This window comes from Leptodactylus fuscus, chromosome 5 (genome assembly GCF_031893055.1).
Source record: "Leptodactylus fuscus isolate aLepFus1 chromosome 5, aLepFus1.hap2, whole genome shotgun sequence".
NCBI classification, from domain to species: Eukaryota; Metazoa; Chordata; class Amphibia; order Anura; family Leptodactylidae; genus Leptodactylus; species Leptodactylus fuscus.
In genome coordinates this window covers 77,543,617-77,563,579 of record NC_134269.1, presented here as the reverse complement: position 1 = coordinate 77,563,579, position 19,963 = coordinate 77,543,617, and the positions used below count along the sequence as shown (strand labels likewise).

The window sequence follows — 19,963 nt, the reverse complement described above, 5'->3', positions numbered from 1 at the left end:
GAGTGTTTCTAGGGATGTACTAGTGTTTCCAAGAGGAATCTGTACAGTGGTATTTATAGTTCCTATGTTAGGACCGCCATATTCTTAGGCATGTAGAAATACAGTATCAGCCTATAGATTTGTCGGCTGAATTTGTGGAAGGCATGTGACGGTCATGTAATGGTGACTCTTGCATAGTGATCCCGATTGTCCTAATTCACCAGAGGTGTAGTAATGTCTCATACTGCACTGACAGGAGCTATATTATATACCCACTGTGTGTTGTCAGAACGGCTGGAGCTTTAACTCCCCTGTCTCCTGAACAATATGCTAAAGGGGTTTTCTAGGACACTGCCCTTACTGTGTACATCAGAGATCTATATTGGGAGGGTTTGTGGGGGTAGTCCAAAATATAAAGCTAAAATCTGATACAGATGGGAAATCCAGACCTTAAAGGGGTTGTTCCAAATTCCCAGCTTTTCACCTATGCATTGAATAGGTGATACGGGTCTGATCAGTGGGGGCTGACCATGGTAATCCTTGAACTCCCATCTCAATAGAGTAGCGGTCATGCAGGCATGATGCCATCTTATTCAGCTCTATGCTGAAGAGAGGCCAAGAATGGCGCCTTAGGACTTCTTCACTCACTGGAGATTTGATGAGTCTTTTCAGGCCAAAAGCAGTGCTGCATCCTAAATACTGTGGGGTAAACCAGAAGATCTGTGTGTATAGGGTATATTTCTAGATGGTAACAACTCTGATCTTTTGCAGAAATGTTTGTGTGAGGCTTGTTCTTGCTTAGAAGAAATCTCTCTTCAGATTTATGGAACATTTTGTCACAAAAGCCTGCAACATGTGAACATGCACTAATTTAGAGAATCCCTTCTCTTACAAGCTATATTAAAAAGCAGATATGTAGCATTATAAATCCAGAAGTGTCATTATGATGTGGCTTCCAATTGAACATACGGTCTTTTAGTGAAGTAGTCATTCCCACAAGTGTCATGTCGTGACTGATCTCCAACATGCTGCCTCCCAGTTACACCAGTACATGTGAATCGTGTCCTGTGTGGGATGACTGATGCCATCGTGTCAGCTTCATTGCTGTGTTCTCAACTACTACTGCGTTATTATTCCTCCCATAATTTCTGCTGTTATTGGGGATTAGAAAGTCATTGTAATGAGTGAAACATTTATAGAAATGTTGTCATAACAGTAAAGCTGCAACAAAGAAATGAGTTATATTGTATTCAGCCGTAGCAATAGGAACCCCTGTGTAATATGTGAGCCTTCCTGGCAGCTGCCGCTTCTTCCACTGGTGATGGTTACTGTATGAGCTCTGCCTTCAACTAGCACAATGAGATCTCTGTCATTTCCTTGTGAATTCTTCTTTTTCATAAAGAAACAAATTATTCCTCACCAGTGTTTCAGTATGCATAACATTTACAAGCTAAGAAGAACATTTTAACCATTCACTGTTCTTCCCCTGTACATTGGACTATTAGAGAAGAAAGGGTAACTTAGTGCAACAATGCATAAAAAGTCATGTTTCCAGGTACTAGAGATATTTATGCTGAAAAAAATGGGCTCGCTTTATGACCACCGGCTCCAGGATGTCTAAGAGGCCACTAAAAGGGACTGTAGGTGGCTCAATGGCTACAAAAATGGTGTAATAGTTTAGGGTGATGGGCAGAATAGCTTTGTAGACTCTTGAGTTCGCTCCCTACCATACCTATGTGTGTAAACCATAGCATATGCTCTGGATATGTCATAAATGTCCCAGATGGAAATATCCTTTTAAGATGGCCATGCACATGCACACTTGGGTCAGCCAAGTATGCTTCTGTTGCTGGTAGAGAACGGGAAATATTCTGTTGCCAGACACCTCTGACGGTGTTGCATTTACCCCAAGGACAAAAACTTACGTATTGAAATTCAACATGGCTGAACATTCCTACTTTCATTATCTGTCAAGGGAAAGACCAGAGCAATGCAATCCACTATTCCAGAAGACTTTCCCCTTTTGGGTATAAAGGCCTTTTTTAGGTCTTGTTCATATTGGGGTTTGCAAAGCTTTAGAAATGCTCCAGGACATCTTTAAATAAATGAACATGAATGTGTTTTTATCCTGTACACTTGCTTTGGGGGCCACGTACATTACATGACAATTGCATTTTAAACCCCCGGTTTTGATACACAGATATGTCGGGTAGTGTTGACTGCTCTCAGCAAACAGCTCGGTAAATCGATAATGACTGTAAGGTATCAGATGAAGCTTTGGAGAAATATTGGTTTTCATTGAAAAGATCCAGCTAGTGATTGAATTAAAGACCATGATCTTGGGGGTAGGAGGATATGCAAATGTACTTTCTTCTAGAACGAAGAAAATTCTCATACAAGGGTCTGACTATTAGAGTTTTCTTCATTCTGGAGAAGAGCTAATTTTTCTAGCCCATCAGACAACAATTCTACAGTAACATCTGCTATTTGGTTTAAAAAGTGGTCCCTTTTTCTAATAAAATAACATGCTATCCCTAGTGTTCATTTACAGAACACCTTTTACCTCCTTTGTGCGGGGAATTCATAGATTGCATCCATCAGTAGATCTTCAGCTGTGCTCAGAGTAGGTGAAGTAATAGCAGATGTTCCCCACATTTCCTTATAGTAGTAATGCCAGGGATATATTGGAGGGTGTTTCTGGCACTTTAGAAGTATGTGTTCATGATAGTAAAATGTGAATGGAAAAGTCCTGCTTTGTCAGTTCCGGTGGCTTTTGATTCTCCTGGATTTCCATAGCTGAATCCTGATGTAACCCTTTGTATTCTGCTCTCTTGTAGACTCCATGGATGAGTTCTTTGAGTATGAGGCTGAGGATTTTCTGGTGTATCTGGCTTTGCTGATAACTGAAGGTCGCACTCCTGAGCATTCGGTGAAGGGCAGGACAGAAGGTCTCCATTGCCCTCCAGCACAGTCCAGTCAGCCGGGGGCCAATAAGCATGAATGCAGTGATAAGGTGGTGCAGGTAAGCAGTGGACCTTAATACAGTAAGACACAAGGTGACCCGTCATAAGTTATATTGTTTGCACACTTTTTCGGCATTTAAAAAAAAATTACAAACTTTTCTACCAGTGATTGGGGCTTAGTAGGAGGAGACTTGGCCAGCTGCAGTTTTTATGCCTGAAACTTGCATAAACTGTAGCCCAAATTTTACACCAACTCATAGATGGGTGTACATTTTCTGGCTCGCGGACTATTAAATGATGTGTAAAATTTTCAGACATCTATTAATAAATCTTTAGTTTTGTACCCCAGCACAGTTCGATGAATGTTTAATAATTAACGCCTCCCTCCAGTCTTTTATAATCTTTTATAGTCTCTTTCCAGTGCCATGCCAATTATATAAACTCTTTTAAAGGAAATTTATGATCATGTCTGTGCCAGTGTTCTAATATTAAAATGTTGCAAATTTTTGTGCAAAAACCTGTGACTTTTTACTTTTTTGTGACCTTGCTATGGGCCCTTACATACGACCATGAATTACAGTCCTGTGTGCTGGCCGACAGTCTGGGGCCCAAAATATGGAACAGGTCCTATGCCTGTCTGATTTTGCGGCTGCACTACCATAGCTCCTATTCATTGAATTAAAGGGGCTGCAGAAGCACAGCCGGTGCACGTTGCCTGTATTGTTCATTCACGACTGCCAGTTAGCAAACATTTTCTGGTGCACAAAGGACAAGAGATGTACCTAATATATTAAGAGGCACGACACATAGGACTAGAACTGCCGTTTCAGTTTTCGGTTTTAGAGGAGGAAAATAGTAAAAAAAAAATATATATATATATATATATATATATATATATATATATATATATATATATATATATATATATATATATATATATATATATATATATATATAGATCTCATAATGTCCCATAGTCACCCTGCCACATAGTATAATGCTCTATAGTGATCCATACGGTTTCTTTACCAATTTGACGTTCACCACCCACAAACCACTATTATACTCTGGGGGTCTGAAGAGCGTAGGCCCAGGGGAGGTGATTAAACATAATAAACAGTGTTACTCCTCATTTTGCGTGAAGACTCCGGTGTGACCGCTGAGGCTCAATCACAGTGCGGCTTAAACAGCGAGACATAGTCATTTTTGTTTCAGTAATTAAATATAACTTTTATCCACAACACAAATTCATTATCGCTAATTTCTCTTTTTAGTGCCGACAAGCTAGAAAAACTCGGTCTGAGGTAACTCTGTTGTGGAGGAATAATATTCCCATCATGGTTGAGGTGATGCTGCTACCAGACTGTTGCTATAGTGATGAAGCATCTGGCACGGACGGGAATGATTTTAATGATCCTGCGATGAAACAAGACGCCCTCTTGCTGGAGAGGTGGACTCTGGAGCCGGTTCCCAGACAGTACGTTTCCTTTTCCTGAACAGTCTTTCCTGATGTAGACTCTTTATATTGTTCTTGTGGGTGACAGTGAGCGTGCATTGGCACCATTCCTTTTTCATACTGGTATTCCTCTTCAGTACCAGACATCACCAAAGATGTAGATAAATCCAAGAACAATAATATGTGATCTGCTGTGTCTGTCAGATTACATCTCATATATATATTATATTTGATTGATTTTTTTCAAATTGGGCCAGAGGAGGTGAAAAAAACCAAACATACTCTCCAGTCCTTGGTGCCGAAATCTCCGGCATCTCCAAAGAAGAAGAAAATAATAATAACAATCATTATTATTAATAATTCCATGATGCTTTACACTTGAGGGTTTACATACAGTACACAAAATATACTAACAATGACCGTCTGGCACAGTGGGATAGAGGGCCCTGCCCGCAAGGGCTTACAATCTAAGAGGGATAGAGACAGAAGGTGAGGGGAGAGACAGTTCAGATGGCAGTGCGGTGATAGTGTTATTGGAGGTTGTAGGCCTTCCTGAATAGGTGAGTCTTCAGGGCCTTCTTGATGATTGTGGGATCAGTCTTATTTGTCTTGGTAAGGAGTTTCAGAGTATGGGGGATGCAGGGGAAAAATCTTGAAGACGGTTTTTCGAACAGCGGATGAGAGCTGAGCGGAATAGGAGGTCTTTGGAGGATCGGAGGTTACGTGTAAAATGTGAATCACTCAGGCAATACTGGAGTTCGTTCACCGGGAGGATGTGGGGAGACCCAGCTGTCGGACTACCAGGGATGAGACAGTTATCCACTATTTATGGAATGGGGATAAATGTCCTTAATTGGACAATCCCCTTTAAGTTTAAAGACTCTGACCCTATTTATTCTCTTCACATTCCACGAACCTGAAAACAAGGTTTATGCCATTACTAAACTTGTTTTTATTCTGTTTTTGGACAGGAGTGGAGACCGTTTTATCGAAGAGAAGACACTTCTGTTGGCTGTCCGTTCATTTGTTTTCTTTTCTCAGTTAAGCGCCTGGTTAAGTGTTTCTCATGGAGCTGTTCCCCGCAACATTATCTACAGGTGAGCTGGCATCGCTATGAAAAGTTACGCTTGCCAATTGTTTTAAATCGCTAAAACGTTTTTTGAAAATTTACATTTTGCAACAATGTATGACACGCATATGTTCTACAAGCGGACAGCAGTGCTTTTCCTCGGGACCCCTTGATTTGTAATGCCTTTGTGTTCAGGATAGTAGAGAACCTTGCTAGTCCATGCATTACATACACAGATGGCCAATTGATTTCAAGGGCGATTATGTAGTGCTTCATATTTTCTTGCCGTGCCACAACTGTACAGACGGACAGGGGTGGTTTGTGCTGGAAAAATTCTACAATACTCAGTTCCCTAATGTGCTTTATGTAAACTGTCTACAGCAAAGAAGGGGGAACCAAGAAGAGCAAGTTCCCCTGCAGCTGCCTTTACATGTTTAACTCACCACGAAACAAAGATTCTTTAGTTTGAATGCTTATTTATTTTTCAAAGGATTCGATAATGCTTGGTGAAAAACTATAAACGTTTTCGGCCCATTTGGCCTTCATCAGACTCAATTCAAACTGATGGAGGAGTAGAAGGTGAGTAGAAACAATAAGGTGTTTCAAAGGACCCTCTGTGGGTTGAGGTAGAGAGTATTGCAGCGCAGTAAAATGCCGTTTAGGTGATACCTAAAGTGGGGGCTGTAATGCTGAATCCGTAGGGTAAATAAATGCTGTAGTAGTAGGAGATGAGCTGTCTCCCTTCCTTCTAGTAGCTGTAGAAGTAGCAGTGTACCCTCAGGGGGAATGTGAGGTCCGTCCTCAATGCATTGAGGACGGACCTCACATTCCCCCTGAGGGTACACTGCTACTTCTACAGCTACTAGAAGGAAGGGAGACAGCTCATCTCCTACTACTACAGCATTTATTTACCCTACGGATTCAGCATTACAGCCCCCACTTTAGGTATCACCTAAACGGCATTTTACTGCGCTGCAATACTCTCTACCTCAACCCACAGAGGGTCCTTTGAAACACCTTATTGTTTCTACTCACCTTCTACTCCTCCATCAGTTTGAATTGAGTCTGATGAAGGCCAAATGGGCCGAAAACGTTTATAGTTTTTCACCAAGCATTATCGAATCCTTTGAAAAATAAATAAGCATTCAAACTAAAGAATCTTTGTTTCGTGATGAGGTCTTCTTGATTATATGATAAGGATTGGGACCCTATCTCACCGACTACCCAGCCAAATCCATTGCACTCCTGCATATATTTACATGTTTAACGTTCTTACTGTAAACTACTGTATATTCTGATGTAAAGACTTAGTTTTCCCCACTGCTTCTCTACGGCTTCTGCTGCAGATATAAAATGTATAGTAGAGAAATGCGTGCTGTAATGCAGTTGACTTTTGTTTTTCTGTAGCTCTGCAAGTTTACAAAATTACTCCTGCTAATAATGGCATAAATCTAATTATAATATAGTATTTCCTTTTATAGATTATTTCTTAATAAGTATGATGTCTCTACTTTAATTGCTATAGTTCTGATATTAATTTTCTTTTATTTAATAATGACTTTATTTAATAGCCCTATTATGATGTAAGTCTTCCTTTTATTCATGTACGAGTGCATTGTCCAGCAATCTAGAATGGAGACCATAGCCCAAAAAAGCTAAGGCATACCTGTAAAGCACTTTCTTCTTATTTTCATATGTATAAATGGCATTTTATATAAAAATGGAACCCCAAAGCTGAATAACAGAGACCTATTTGGAAAGCAGAAACACTTCATATTAGTTGTATAACCAATTTACAGCTGACAGACACCCTTAAAGGTTTTTATCAGACCCATAACAGATGACCTGCTTGCAGGAAGTCGTGGTTTTTGCCTTTTGCATTTCTGCAGCAGCTGTCTCCTTATCTCTCACTTGCACATAACAACTTTAATTCTCACTTGTCGGCCTTACAGATCTACCTATTATAAAGCCCAAAATAATGGTAGAAGCCAATTTTATTTATTTATTTTTTTTTTGGCAGTAATGCTGCTGACGAAGATAAAATCTTCTTGCTTCTCGATTTTAAAAGAAACTACAATTGTATAAATGCCAATTACTAAAAGGGCTAAAAGAAATGTCCAGCCTGAATTAATTATTGTACAACTTTCCCAAAATGCTCTACAAAAATGACAGCAGTGACTTGTTCGCACTAGACAGCTGGTCACTGACCACAGCACTGATTCACTACTTACTACATCTAGTGGCTGCAGTGATCGCATGTGTCTTGTCAACACCTCTCTGCTACACAAGGATGGAAAGACCACTCGTGGGCAGGACTATGGAGTCGGTAGGCCAATGCACTGATCCTGACTCAATTTTTAATTTATTTTTTTTTGTTTTATAACACAGCATGACTTCAACTCCTTTATAAATGGCTGAGCGCTGTGGTCAGCCTGTGAAATATTAAAGCTCCACACCTTAACAGGGTTACTGTTAATGAATGATGCAGTCCATTGACTGGTCTGCAACATGGGGAATGTTAAATGCCTTAAATCCGTAATGTTGTTATAACAAGTCTTTATAATATCTACAAGTACCTTCTCTTTTATAAGTTTATAAACGTTAGGGAATTAATATGGCGTATTTATTTTCTGTCTCTTTTGTTTTGCATGTTTTCCACAGAATAAGTGCAGCCGATGGTGACCTACAATGGAATTTTACTCATCCACCAACTGAACATGTGTTTCCTGTTCCCAATGTGTCTCACAACGTGGCCTTGAAAGTCAGTGTCCAGTCTTTGCCTAGACAATCCAGTTATCCAGTGTTGAACTGTAGCATCCACAGTAATCTCGGCTTCTATGAAAAGAGGTTTTCTTCACACGAGCAGATTGGTCCTCCACCTCGAGATCATAAAGAGAGTAGCCAGCAAAGTGTGCCCGGTTCTCAGCATACATGTAGCAAGCAGACATGGACTGTTGGATCTGATGGACTACTGCAGGCTAGAACAAGTCTTAGCATGAATCTTACTGTCCCTGGTAGGAACGTGAAGTTGATTTCTGCATGTGGCAATAGCTGTGACATTGGCACGTCACCATCTAAGATTCAATGTTTCAGTATAAGTGATCCTAAAACAAACCTACAATGCTCTCCTGTCAGAAACTTTAAATCCTTATCTTTGGTTGACATGCCCAACAACTCCCCCACACACCAGCCAACAGAGACCAATCCTTTAATAGGCTCCCTCATTCAGGAACGTCAAGAAGTCATAGCAAGAATTGCACAGCATTTGCTGCAGTGTGATCAGACGACTTCACACATCACCAGTCGTTCCTTTAAAATGCATGACACCAACCCCTTAAGCTGCAAAGTATTCAGGACTCCATGTGAAGATGAAAACTTCAATAAGATTGAAACACCTGTTGTATGTGCTCCTACTTCAGATTTGACTCTAACCCCAGAAAACAGTGACCGAAAACTAAAATCTGCTTCAGAAACGCCCATAACTTCCTCCCGACATAGTCCTGATGGTAGAGCTTCACCAAAACCACAAACTAGACGGAAACTTGTTTTAGTTCAAGCACATGAACCCATTTCAAACACATTTCAACATGCAGTAAACAAACACACCCCACCAGCATTCTCCTTGTCCAGCAAAGAAAATATCTTCATGGCTCCTGATAGAGGAGAATTAAAATGCAATGAACAGACTGAAAAGTACATCAGTAAAGGAGCCTTCCATTCCCTCTCGAATCATAGCACCTCAACCATCCATACTGCCAACAACAAACAAACCAGCTCCACCGAAAATCGAAATAGCGACAGTGTCCATCTTGATAACCGCAAGAACTGTTCACGCAATGCTGTGGCATTTAAAACCTGTGGGGTCTCGCAAACGCCAGAACCTAAATGTATGGAAAGTAACACAAGGAAAGCACAAGGGTCAGATCATAGCAGTCAACTTCATAGCATCGAAAATTATGTCACAAAGGACAGAGACAGTCAGAAAGCTAAGGAGACCCAGGACAAGCAGAAAACCACCCACGATGAGAATGAGGATCCAGCCAAATGTGACTGTGGTGCACAAGAACAGGGGAGAGGCATCGGGGGATGTCTCAAATGTGAGAAGTCGAAGAATACAGACCAAACAGTAAGTTTATACTTTTAGAATATAAATAAATGTAAAATACTGCGCCCTATGTTCACAGCTCTGATCCTCAACTTCTTACTAACTTACATGTGGCAAATTGACAAGAAGTGAGGTTCTGTGTGAGGAAATTGTTACAGCTGAATGCTTCTATACTGTGTTCTTGTTTATCATGGAGATCCATGGGCCCAAATTGTAGAACTTGTACTTAAGAAAAGTGTCCCTTTAAAATTCTGGGTTAGAGTGCCAACCTTTTGGGAACTATGTATTTTAATTTAAAGTGAGTCTACGCTTCTTTTTACAGCTATTAGTATATTTTATTTGATCTATCTACTTTACACAACTCCTTATACTCCCAGCGAACAGCCATTTGGAAGCCACAATAATGCTAGCTGTTATTCAGGGGCTCAGCCATAGAAATAGAGGCAAATGTTACAGTACATACTTTCTATTTATTCCCCATCCTAACTATTCATCTAGTTATGCTGGCTGTTATCCTCAACCAGTCAGCCCATGTATTACATTAAAATGGCCACCTTATTATACAGCGTTGTTTGGCTGACTGTACCCTTTCTCACTGACATCCAGGGGTTTTAGAAGGAAGAATATTTTTCAGCAGGAGTTGTCATTGTAGGCTGTAAAAGGAGTTCTCACATAGATTGGTATAGAGATAGGTAATCTGTTACCTTGCATTGGGTAGTTTACAGGAAAAAATACATTGCTGTGTAATACTACTCTGTGAACACTAGAGGGAGTAAACCTCAATTTTACTGGCTATATCGGTATGTATGTGTTTATAAATGGCGTCAGCATTATAGCTCAGCACTTTACAATTCAGAGGGTCTGTGTGCAAACCAAATCTGACATTGCATTGTGACAAACATACTAACAATTTAGACAAGGGGAGGAAGATCTCTGTGCTATATAAATGGTGTCAACTAAACATCCACAATAAAGGTAATGCAGTGAAAGTACAGTTCTCCTCACTGACTGTTATCTTTGAGGTTTCACTGTTTCATGTGCTATATCTCATGAAATATGCACATGTAGAGCAAAAGGTTTACAATTTCAAGCCACTTTTTTTTTTTTTTTTTTTTTTTTTTTTAAATTGCTCTAATTCTACTTTAATATAGTATATACTGTATAACATACTACCTTGTGTTACAGAAATCTGTACCTCTGCGACCTTCAAATAATTGGAAGAGAAAGGGTTTTCACTCTCTTGATGGGATCTCTACCAAGGCCTTTCATCCCTGTACAGGATTACCTTTACTTTCCAGTCCGGTAAGTTGGTGTGTTTTTGTTTTTTTTTTTTTGTTGTTTTTGTTTTTTTTTTATTTAATATGGTTCCTAAAACTTGTGCCAGATACACAGGGGTTGATCTGAGGATTGGAGCTTTTCATCTGTTCATAGGTAGAAGATGTCTAATCTGAACATCTGACAGCTGTAACCCCTACTGTTGCTAAAAACTTGGGTTCCATGTCTCGCTATACAATTTTAGAGCACCATTAATTCTAGGATGCTGTACATTTGAAGGTTTAGATACTATACACAAAACAAGTACAAGGCTAACAGTGACCATCTGATACAATGAGATAGAGGGCCCTGCCAGCAAGAACTTACAATATGTGAGGGAAGTGTAAGGGAGCGTTCACACTACCGTCAGTGTCCGACATGTAGTGTCCGCTCCTAGTGTCCGCTCAAAATCTGTCACGGACACTAGGAGCGGGCACTAGATGTGTCCGTGACACCTGTCATTCACTTGAATGGGCATCGGGTGTGTTCTTTTGCACTCCGTGCCCGTCCTTTCCTGTCCGCAAGAGAAGATGTCCGACTTCTCAAGCGGACAGAAAAACCCTGCATGCAGGGAAGTCGGACATCTTCTCTTGCGGACAGGGAAGGACGGGCACGGAGTGCAAAAGAACACACCCGATGCCCATTCAAGTGAATGACAGGTGTCACGGACACATCTAGTGCCCGCTCCTAGTGTCCGTGACAGATTTTGAGCGGACACTAGGAGCGGACACTACATGTCGGACACCGACGGTAGTGTGAACACCCCCTAATAGAGACAGTAGATGAGGGAGAAGGCCGGTTGTGTGAAGAAAGGAGAAGAGCAGTGTAGGAGGGCTTGAGAGCATCAGAGGTTACATGTGGACACGTAACAGGAGGTTAGGTCAAAGATGTATGGAGGAAACTGGTTGTGGATGGCTTTATGACTGTTCACATCTTAAACCCTATTTCCCGGGGCAATGGGTAGCAAGTGAAGAGATTGGCAGAGGGGAGAGACCGATGAAAAGTGCCAGGGAAAGGTGGATTACGTGAGCAAAAGAGATTTGGGAGGGGGGGGGTCATTGTTAGCATTTGCTGGGAGATTGTGGAGAAGGATGTTGCAGTAGTCTAAGCAGAAGGTTATGAGAGTGTTCAAGTATTTTTATAGTTTCAGAGCTGAAGAATGAGTGAGCGGATCCAATGACTGTTCTTGAGTTGGTGGCAGCAGGAGGTGTTGAGGGCTTGAATGTGAGGCTTGAAGGATAGGGAAGACTCAAGTGTTACCCAGTTACCTGTGGCACTGAGTTGTGTGGCACAATTAACCTTTGATAAAATGGTCAGTTTGTGAGGTGGAGAAGATAATGATCTCCATGTTAAGTTTAAGAAAACGGAGGGAGAGGAAGGAGCTATGGCTGCTAGAAACTTGGGAACTCTGGACAAGGCAGTGATGTCTGGGCCAGAGAGATATATTTGAGTGTCATCTGTGTAACATTGGTATTGATAACCATGGGATTCTGAGTTGGCTGAGGGTGTAGATGGAGAACATGGTAAGTCCCAGGACAGAGTCTTGAAGGGCACCTACAGAAAGTAGGCATGGTGAGGAGGTAGTGTGTGAGTGGGAGACGCTGACTGTAAGGTGTCAAGGGATCCAGGAGAGGGCAAAGTCTGTGATGCAAAGGGATTAGAGCATTTGTAATGGAGCGGTTAACTATGTTGAAGACTGAGCAGAAGTCTAAGAGGAGGAGATCAGAGTAGTGCCGCTTGGCTTTAGCAGTTATTAGGTAGTTTGTGACTTTGGTTAGGACGGTTTCTGAAGCCTGACTGTAGTTGTCAAAGAGTATGTAGGATGAGAGATACAAATGGAGTAATGGTTGGGTATAGACAATGTTGCTCCTTTGAGCTCTGTGCGGCAGTTGCCCATCTCTTGCAATCCCATAGAGTGGGATGTCATGTACAAGGTCGACTGCTTCTCAATTGAAATGGGAAGGGGGGCCATCAGACACTTGTCACCTATCCTTGTGTTACAATGTCAAAATCTATGCACCAATACAATCAGATTTTGTAAACTGTCAGAAATACACAAGAAATATAAGCAGTACTGAAAATCCAGCATATACCTAAAATTACTCTAGCACCCAATGGCCAAGTCTTATGAGTCTGGCTGAGATACTTCGATTGATTATGCACCAGTGATATTGGTGCACTGTCAGCTGCTAGGCTGGCACTTTTTTATAGTTTAGAGAAATGTGTGGTGCACCATCTTATTGCCTATGGGATACACATATAGTTATATTAGACACTTGACTCCACACATCATATATGGTCATGAGATACGGTCCTGAAATGCTGAACCACCCCAACATTGAAACTACTAGAGTGAATGAAAGTTAAGGGGATTCCTGTAGAACAGAACAGATAATGTGCAGTGCATCCAAGATGGAAAAGATGAAAAAAATGTTGATTTTGCCTAGGTACCACAAAGAAAAACACAGTCGGGGTATTTTGATCTGGACACTTCGTTGCTGCAGTTTAAAGGTTTATCCACAAAGAGGTATATTTCTTACTTTGGTCTGTTCTTTATTTTGCTTTACATGATATGTTGACTCTGTTGATAGAGCATAAGGCTTATTTCCTTCCCTGCCAATGGACTCAAAAGGTTTTATTTTTCTCCTCTGGGTGCCATTTTATTTTTAAGTCATAATAAACAGAAAAATGGAAATTATTCCCTAACATAAATCTCCTTTGTCGTCAGTTCTGTGATATTATCCTTCTAGAGGTTATTTAGCCTTTTAAAATGAATGGCCTAGCCTTAAATTAGGCAGAAATACCAGATTGGAGGAAGGTCTGACTGTCAGCACACTTGCCGATCAGCTGTTTGAAGGTTACTACAGCTTTGGCTTCTACCAAAGAAACAGGCAAATCTTTAGTACCCTACACTGACAGTAATGAAAGTACATTCTGCAGCTATGTTAACAAAGGAGAGGCTACAGCTGATCGGCATGGGTGCCAAGAGTCAAACCCCACTAATCTGATATTGATGGCCTGTCCTAAGACTGGATAAAACCTTTTAAAACCTAAGGGATACTAATAAGAAATGAGCTTAGATGGGTTCAAACATTACAAATGGCTTAAAGCTTTGTGATCATTTACTACATTAACTGTTTTATAGACAGTATCTATTTCAACATGCCAGATTCCTTTGTCTTAGGATATAAGCCACTACTAGAGGAATCTGACAGCAGCTTATCTCTCCCCTCCCAACCGTTAATGTTGGAGTATGCATGTAATGGCATTACAAAAATTCTGTACATAGACACTGTGCATACACTACATTTTTATCTGTGCTGTAAAACAAGAAATAAACAGAAATTTATCAGAACACAAACATTTAACAAGTCTGCCTGTTAGGGAGAAAATCATAAAGCCCTGTAACCTAGGATGTGTAGTTTTACCACTGTCTATTGTCATGCCTTCATTGCCCAAATTCTTCTGGAGCCTGGCATCTTTGCATTAAGATATGCACATCTTGTAAAGTTATGTCTTATTGCTAGCAACTACCTAACTGTGGGGGCCAAGCTCCTGGACTTGCCCACTGTTCAGGAACAACTTTAAAGGTAGTTCAGTGCTACATCTGTTTTGTGGAACCTTTATTCCCTGAATTATAGGAATCCAAAATGATGGACCCTTGCTAATCGTCAATTGATGTTACCAAGTATTGATTTACTATATGTGATGATGCTGAGCTGTCATTTTGCTCTTAACAGACAGAGTCACTGTGAGAAAATAGAAGATGGTATAGATTGCACAGACAGACAGCTAAGTTGCAGTGCTCCTCCAGCCCCATGTCTGAGTCTTCTTGGAAACTTTGAGGTATTTGTCTTATCTAACTTTATTATCACTGTCACACTTTTGAGGTGACCTTAGGTGGCTAATGCCAAAAAGATGTAGAGCTGACCAAGTCATGATAGCTATGGAAATGTTAGATTCTAGTTCCTAGTAATAGTTTTATTTCCTGCTATTCTAGCTGTATGCCACATCCTATTGTAGTTCTTATAGAAGCTTCTATGCATTAAAATCCTCTTACTGTTACCCATTTTCAGGAGTCCGTCTTGAATTATCGATTAGAGGCTCTGGGCACGGTTGAAGGTTTTACAGCAGATGTTGGAGCAAGTGGCTTATTCTGTCCAACCCACATGACATTGCCTGTCAGAGTTTCTTTCTTCAGTGTTTCAGAGGACAATGCTCCTTCCCCTTACATGGTAAGTCAAATACATTTCTTTATGGTCAATACCTTTCTCTTTTACACACTGTCCGGTGTACAGGTCCCCCAGCTGATGTCAGCAGTCGTGCCATTTGTGAAGAGGTCACTGCTGAGGCTTGTGATTGGCTAAAGCGGTCAACATGCACGAACTGGATGACAAAGCAACTGCAGATGAAAACTGAGGAGTGAAGACTTACTTCCTTCATTTGCAGTACCTATGGGGAGAGAGAAAAAAAAAAAAGACTCAAATGCTTTAAGATTGTAAGGAGTCTCCCTTAGCTTTCCCCCATGGAGAGAACTTTTGGTCATACAACATGATTGTTGTGAGACACTAAGTCAGCATAGAGCTGCCTAATGGCCTTGTCAGCTATGTATTGGTTTTCACTAATATGTATATATTTTTTATGCCTTAGGGTAACATTACACTGGAATCTCTTGGAAAAAGGGGATATCGCATACCTCCTTCTGGAACAATTCAAGTGGTATGTATAGTTGTTTACATAGATAAACTTATTTGGTCCCTGTTAACATCTGCATTGTAGTTTGTTCTTAATGGAAACCATGACACCATGTCATACAGTGGACACTAGTGCATCCCAACACATCCACATAGGCTCCTTTTTGACAGAAAGAACAGTGTCGTGCGCTGTTTAACTTAAAGCTGTGCTAACCGAACTAGAATCTTCAAGAAGATGGATTATACCTTCTTTCTTATACATAGTTCTTAATAAAGCTCTCCTGCAAGCAGACAGATGTGAATCAATGCAAAAACAGTCCCCTAACAGATAGTGGGGTAGTGCAGCATAAAAGGTTACTTGTCTGCCATAGACTGTCAGGAGCTTTGATGGACAAGCATTATGTATATGACTCACGGTAGATTGAGTTTAATGTAGAACTTCAACAAAGACACTTATTCTCTGGCCAATTTGAAAGGTACATGATGTAAATAAATAGTGAATTATTTTGGGGGTAGTATATGCCAGGTTTTATAAATCCACCCCTGTGCAGAAAGGAAATCTGTTTCTCTATTCATGTCTAATTGTGTCATAGAAATGATTAGAGAAACTGACTCCCTGTCCTTGCAAGATGCTGTGTCAGATAGGCCTTATGCATATAGCCAGGGGGTTCTGATTTCTTAACGGAAGGCACTCTGTTGACATGAGTGACTTCTTGCTATACTGATTTCAATGGGGGGGTGTTCTGTTCTGATCTACTTTCTCAGAGCTGGATATGACACTCTCCATAATCCTTAGAATGGAACAGATCTTTGGTAGAGCCCTCAGCCTGCACACTTTGTGGTGTAGATGAGGACTTAGAGTCTTATTGTTGGACATGTGACACAACTGTGGACTAGAATAACGTTGATAATGCAGAAATACATCCATCAGTAATATAAATCTCACCATTGTTTACGTCATGTACATTTTTAAGGGGCCAAAGAATAAACTCTTTTGTTCTAAGGCTATACAGAACAGTGATGTTTCATAAATGTTAATGTTCTACTGCAAGATTCAAAGCGTTGCTGCGAGTGACCACATATATTCTGTACATTATTTTTCTAGAGAACAGCAATAATTACATTATTATAATCCTACTGTACTCAGGCACAATGGTCACCTACACGAAGATAGATCAGAAGGGGAACCTATAGATGCTCTCACTCATAGTTTCAATAGAGATTGACTTTGACTTTGTATTAGTTTTTTTTTTTCTTTTTGTTTTTGTCCAGTCTTCCTTTTAATTCCTTGTATAAAATTCAGACATTTGATATCCTTCTTTTTGCATGCTAGACCTTATTTAATCCAAACAAGACTGTGGTGAAGATGTTTGTTGTAAAATATGACTTGCAAGAAATGCCACCCAATCACCAGACATTCCTGCGGCAGAGAACATTTTCTGTTCCTGTGAAACGAGATAAGAAAGTGACAGTCCCTGAAAACATCATGAAGACAGAAGAGCGGACACTGCGCTACCTCATCCACCTGAGGTAATTCCCATCCACCTTTGACCTTGCATTGCTGTGTCCCTTTTAGGCTAAGGACTCACAGGACAAGCCGCAGCTGTAAAGCTATGTGGGGAAAAACAGCAGCAGAAATGCATTGCGGTTTTTCCTGCAGCGCTTTAAACAGAAAGTTCGCTGAGTTTTTCTCCGCTGACTTTGTTACAATTTTATATCTACAGGGAAGCCACCGGCGTTTCCATAGATCTAATTGACATGCTGCGATTTCCAAAACTGTGCTGGCTTTGGACATTGCAGTGTATCCGCGCTGCGGTTTTTACCACAAAGTGAGCATGGGACGTGTTTTTTTTTTTTTTTTTTTCCATTTTTCTCCTTGTTTACCTCCTTATTACATTTGACTCATGTTTGCCTGATGGCCTCATACCTAGAGAAGGTTAAAAAAGGGGGATTGGGTTATCCTTAGACTTGAAACACACAGTTGAATTTTAACACTCTTGGTTTTACTGCCTCTTTTATAGAGAATATGTCCTCAGGAAATGATATTTAAAATCATTTTTGTTTTTAAGACTCTTTTAATTTCTGGCTTTGTAAAGATTTAGTTTTAGCACCTATATATGTGGATACACCATTGACCGTGGATCATGGTCACAGTTCAACCCCTCCTTGCAAAATAAGGTCACAGCATGTCTAGAACACTCTTCCTTTTAACATCAGTGAGCATGTTTAGTGTATAAGTTCCTATGGTCCATGTGGCTGCTGTAATCCATTTATCTGGGTTCTGTAAGTAGCATCTAAGGCTGATAAGAGTCCCCCATAACCATGTGCAAAAGAAAATATCATCTGCCAATTTGAAAATGTCAACCGATTTTAGAAATATAAATATATGGAAGTATCTGGTTTTAATGAGTACAAAATATAATCCATTTCCATTTTAAGACCCTCTAGTTTATACATAATAATCTGTGGTGAAAATGGTTAAGTCTGGGAAGGGTTGAAATGTCTCTACCAGCCAGAGTGAGTCAGTGTCTCCAAATGGAGTCTTATTATGTCTTTAGGAGAGGCTGGCATACCAAAATGACTTGAGGTCTCAGTCACGCCACATCCAGGAAGTGACAAAACCTTGAGCCATGACTACTGCATTGTGTGAAATTCCAATTTCAGCTTGCAAACTTTTTTTTGGCTAGAAATCCTATGTCTGTTAATGTGGATTTATAATTTCATCCTGAACATGGGAGGTCACCTACTACCCCCCCCCCCCCCAGTGACCTAAGTGTCTAAAAGCAATTATATAATCCCAACCAAAGGTTTGCTGTACTGTAAGCCTTGGTTACTTTCCATATAGGTGTGATTCTTGAATAATTTTATTTCTTCAACCTGCTGCTCTGTTGCTGTTGAACTAAATCCCATCATGTCATGGCGGCCCTGGCACGATGCTCACTGGGGATCTCACCCTGTACACCAGAGACCTGTCTAGCCAAGCTGGGAGATGCCTGAGGCAAATTGTTTTTGGACTTTTCTCCAAAACAAAGCAGAATTTCAGATTAAAACATAGCTTTTTTTTTTTTATTTTATTTTTTTTTATAATAAAGCAGGAGCCTGTTGCGATTTCAATCTCCCTGTGGTTTGGACAGTATGTATTATGTGACCTGTTCCATTTAAGATATGGAAGGCAGAAATCCATTCTTTTTACACCACTATAAATATTAGTCCACTTCTGAGTACTTGATGCTTCCAACTGTTCATTTTCTTTGCAGGTTCCAAAGTTCCAAGTCTGGAAAGATCTACCTCCACAAAGATGTTAGACTTCTTTTCTCTAGGAAGTCCATGGAAGTTGACAGTGGGGCAGCATACGAACTGAAATCTTACATAGAAACTCCAACAAATCCTCAGTTTTCACCCAGATGCTGAGCTAACCGCAGAAAAGAAAGTCTTTGGCAAAATCAATAAAAATTGCTTGACATCTGTGACTCTGGTCTAAATAGAAGTGAACCAAGAATGGACCAGCTCCAGAGATTTTCTTCAGTGCATTCTGTGTATTTCGTGTAGACTGGAAAAGCATAGAGTCCTAATCCATTTTTTCTTTTCTTTTTTTTTTTTACTATGTAATACCACTTGGTTAGGTGTGTGCTGCATTAGCGATCCTCCCTGTTAGTTTAGTGTTTACACCTTTTATTTTATTTTATTTAATATTTAATGTTCATTTACTACACAGTGATTTGTTTTGTCTCCGTGTTCTAATGTAGCACAAAGCCTATGGAAATCATACAATGTATTTTTGACAGTAATATTGAATTCTAAAATATATATAAATCTATAGTTTGGTGTGAATTTATTATACCGATGCATTTTTCTAAGTGGTGAGCAAAGTTTCCCTGTCAGGTGGATGAGCTATTCATAAAGGATACATTTACACAGAAAAGGGTAAGGGTTGGTTCACATCTGTGCTTGTATTCCATCCTCAAGGAGTTTGCATGGACACCCCCTGGATGGAATACAATCGCAATTGGAAGCGATGTGCTGTCAAAGCACGTGGACCCCATAGACTATAATGGGCTCCATGTGCTTGCCATGCACTGCCCGCACTAATCATTCCATTTGGACTCCTTCAGGACGAAATAGAAGCGCTAGTGTGAAGCAACCCTAACTTAGGTCGCCTTTATGACACACATTTAAAATTTAGATTTATCATCTCTCTATTTTTCTGTATTTTTTCTCAAACTGTATCAATATCCCAAAAGTTTATGCTATGGTAATAGCAGGTAATTCTTTGCTGATTTCAGATGATTTTCTGACACTTTATTCATCCCCGATACATTAAATTTAAGCTGGGATGATGCCGTATTAAAAGAATTGCTAGTGTAGTCACTTATTTATAGTCTA

At 40.2% G+C, this 19,963-nt stretch overlaps 1 protein-coding gene across 2 annotated transcripts in view; it reads left to right on the top strand.

Moving 5' to 3' along the window:
• ATOSA (atos homolog A) overlaps nucleotides 1–19,386 on the top strand; it is a 38,578-nt gene extending 19,192 nt beyond the window's left edge. For both annotated transcript variants that reach the window (XM_075273464.1, XM_075273465.1), the window contains exons 2-12: nucleotides 2,817–3,001; nucleotides 4,217–4,419; nucleotides 5,370–5,495; nucleotides 8,129–9,593; nucleotides 10,758–10,874; nucleotides 13,334–13,413; nucleotides 14,627–14,732; nucleotides 14,963–15,121; nucleotides 15,537–15,605; nucleotides 16,914–17,110; nucleotides 18,838–19,386. In XM_075273464.1, coding sequence (XP_075129565.1) covers nucleotides 2,817–3,001; nucleotides 4,217–4,419; nucleotides 5,370–5,495; nucleotides 8,129–9,593; nucleotides 10,758–10,874; nucleotides 13,334–13,413; nucleotides 14,627–14,732; nucleotides 14,963–15,121; nucleotides 15,537–15,605; nucleotides 16,914–17,110; nucleotides 18,838–18,991 — 2,861 coding nt within the window. In that variant the 3' untranslated portion in view covers nucleotides 18,992–19,386. The remainder of the gene's footprint in view (nucleotides 1–2,816; nucleotides 3,002–4,216; nucleotides 4,420–5,369; nucleotides 5,496–8,128; nucleotides 9,594–10,757; nucleotides 10,875–13,333; nucleotides 13,414–14,626; nucleotides 14,733–14,962; nucleotides 15,122–15,536; nucleotides 15,606–16,913; nucleotides 17,111–18,837) is intronic.
• Nucleotides 19,387–19,963: the final 577 nt, after the last annotated feature.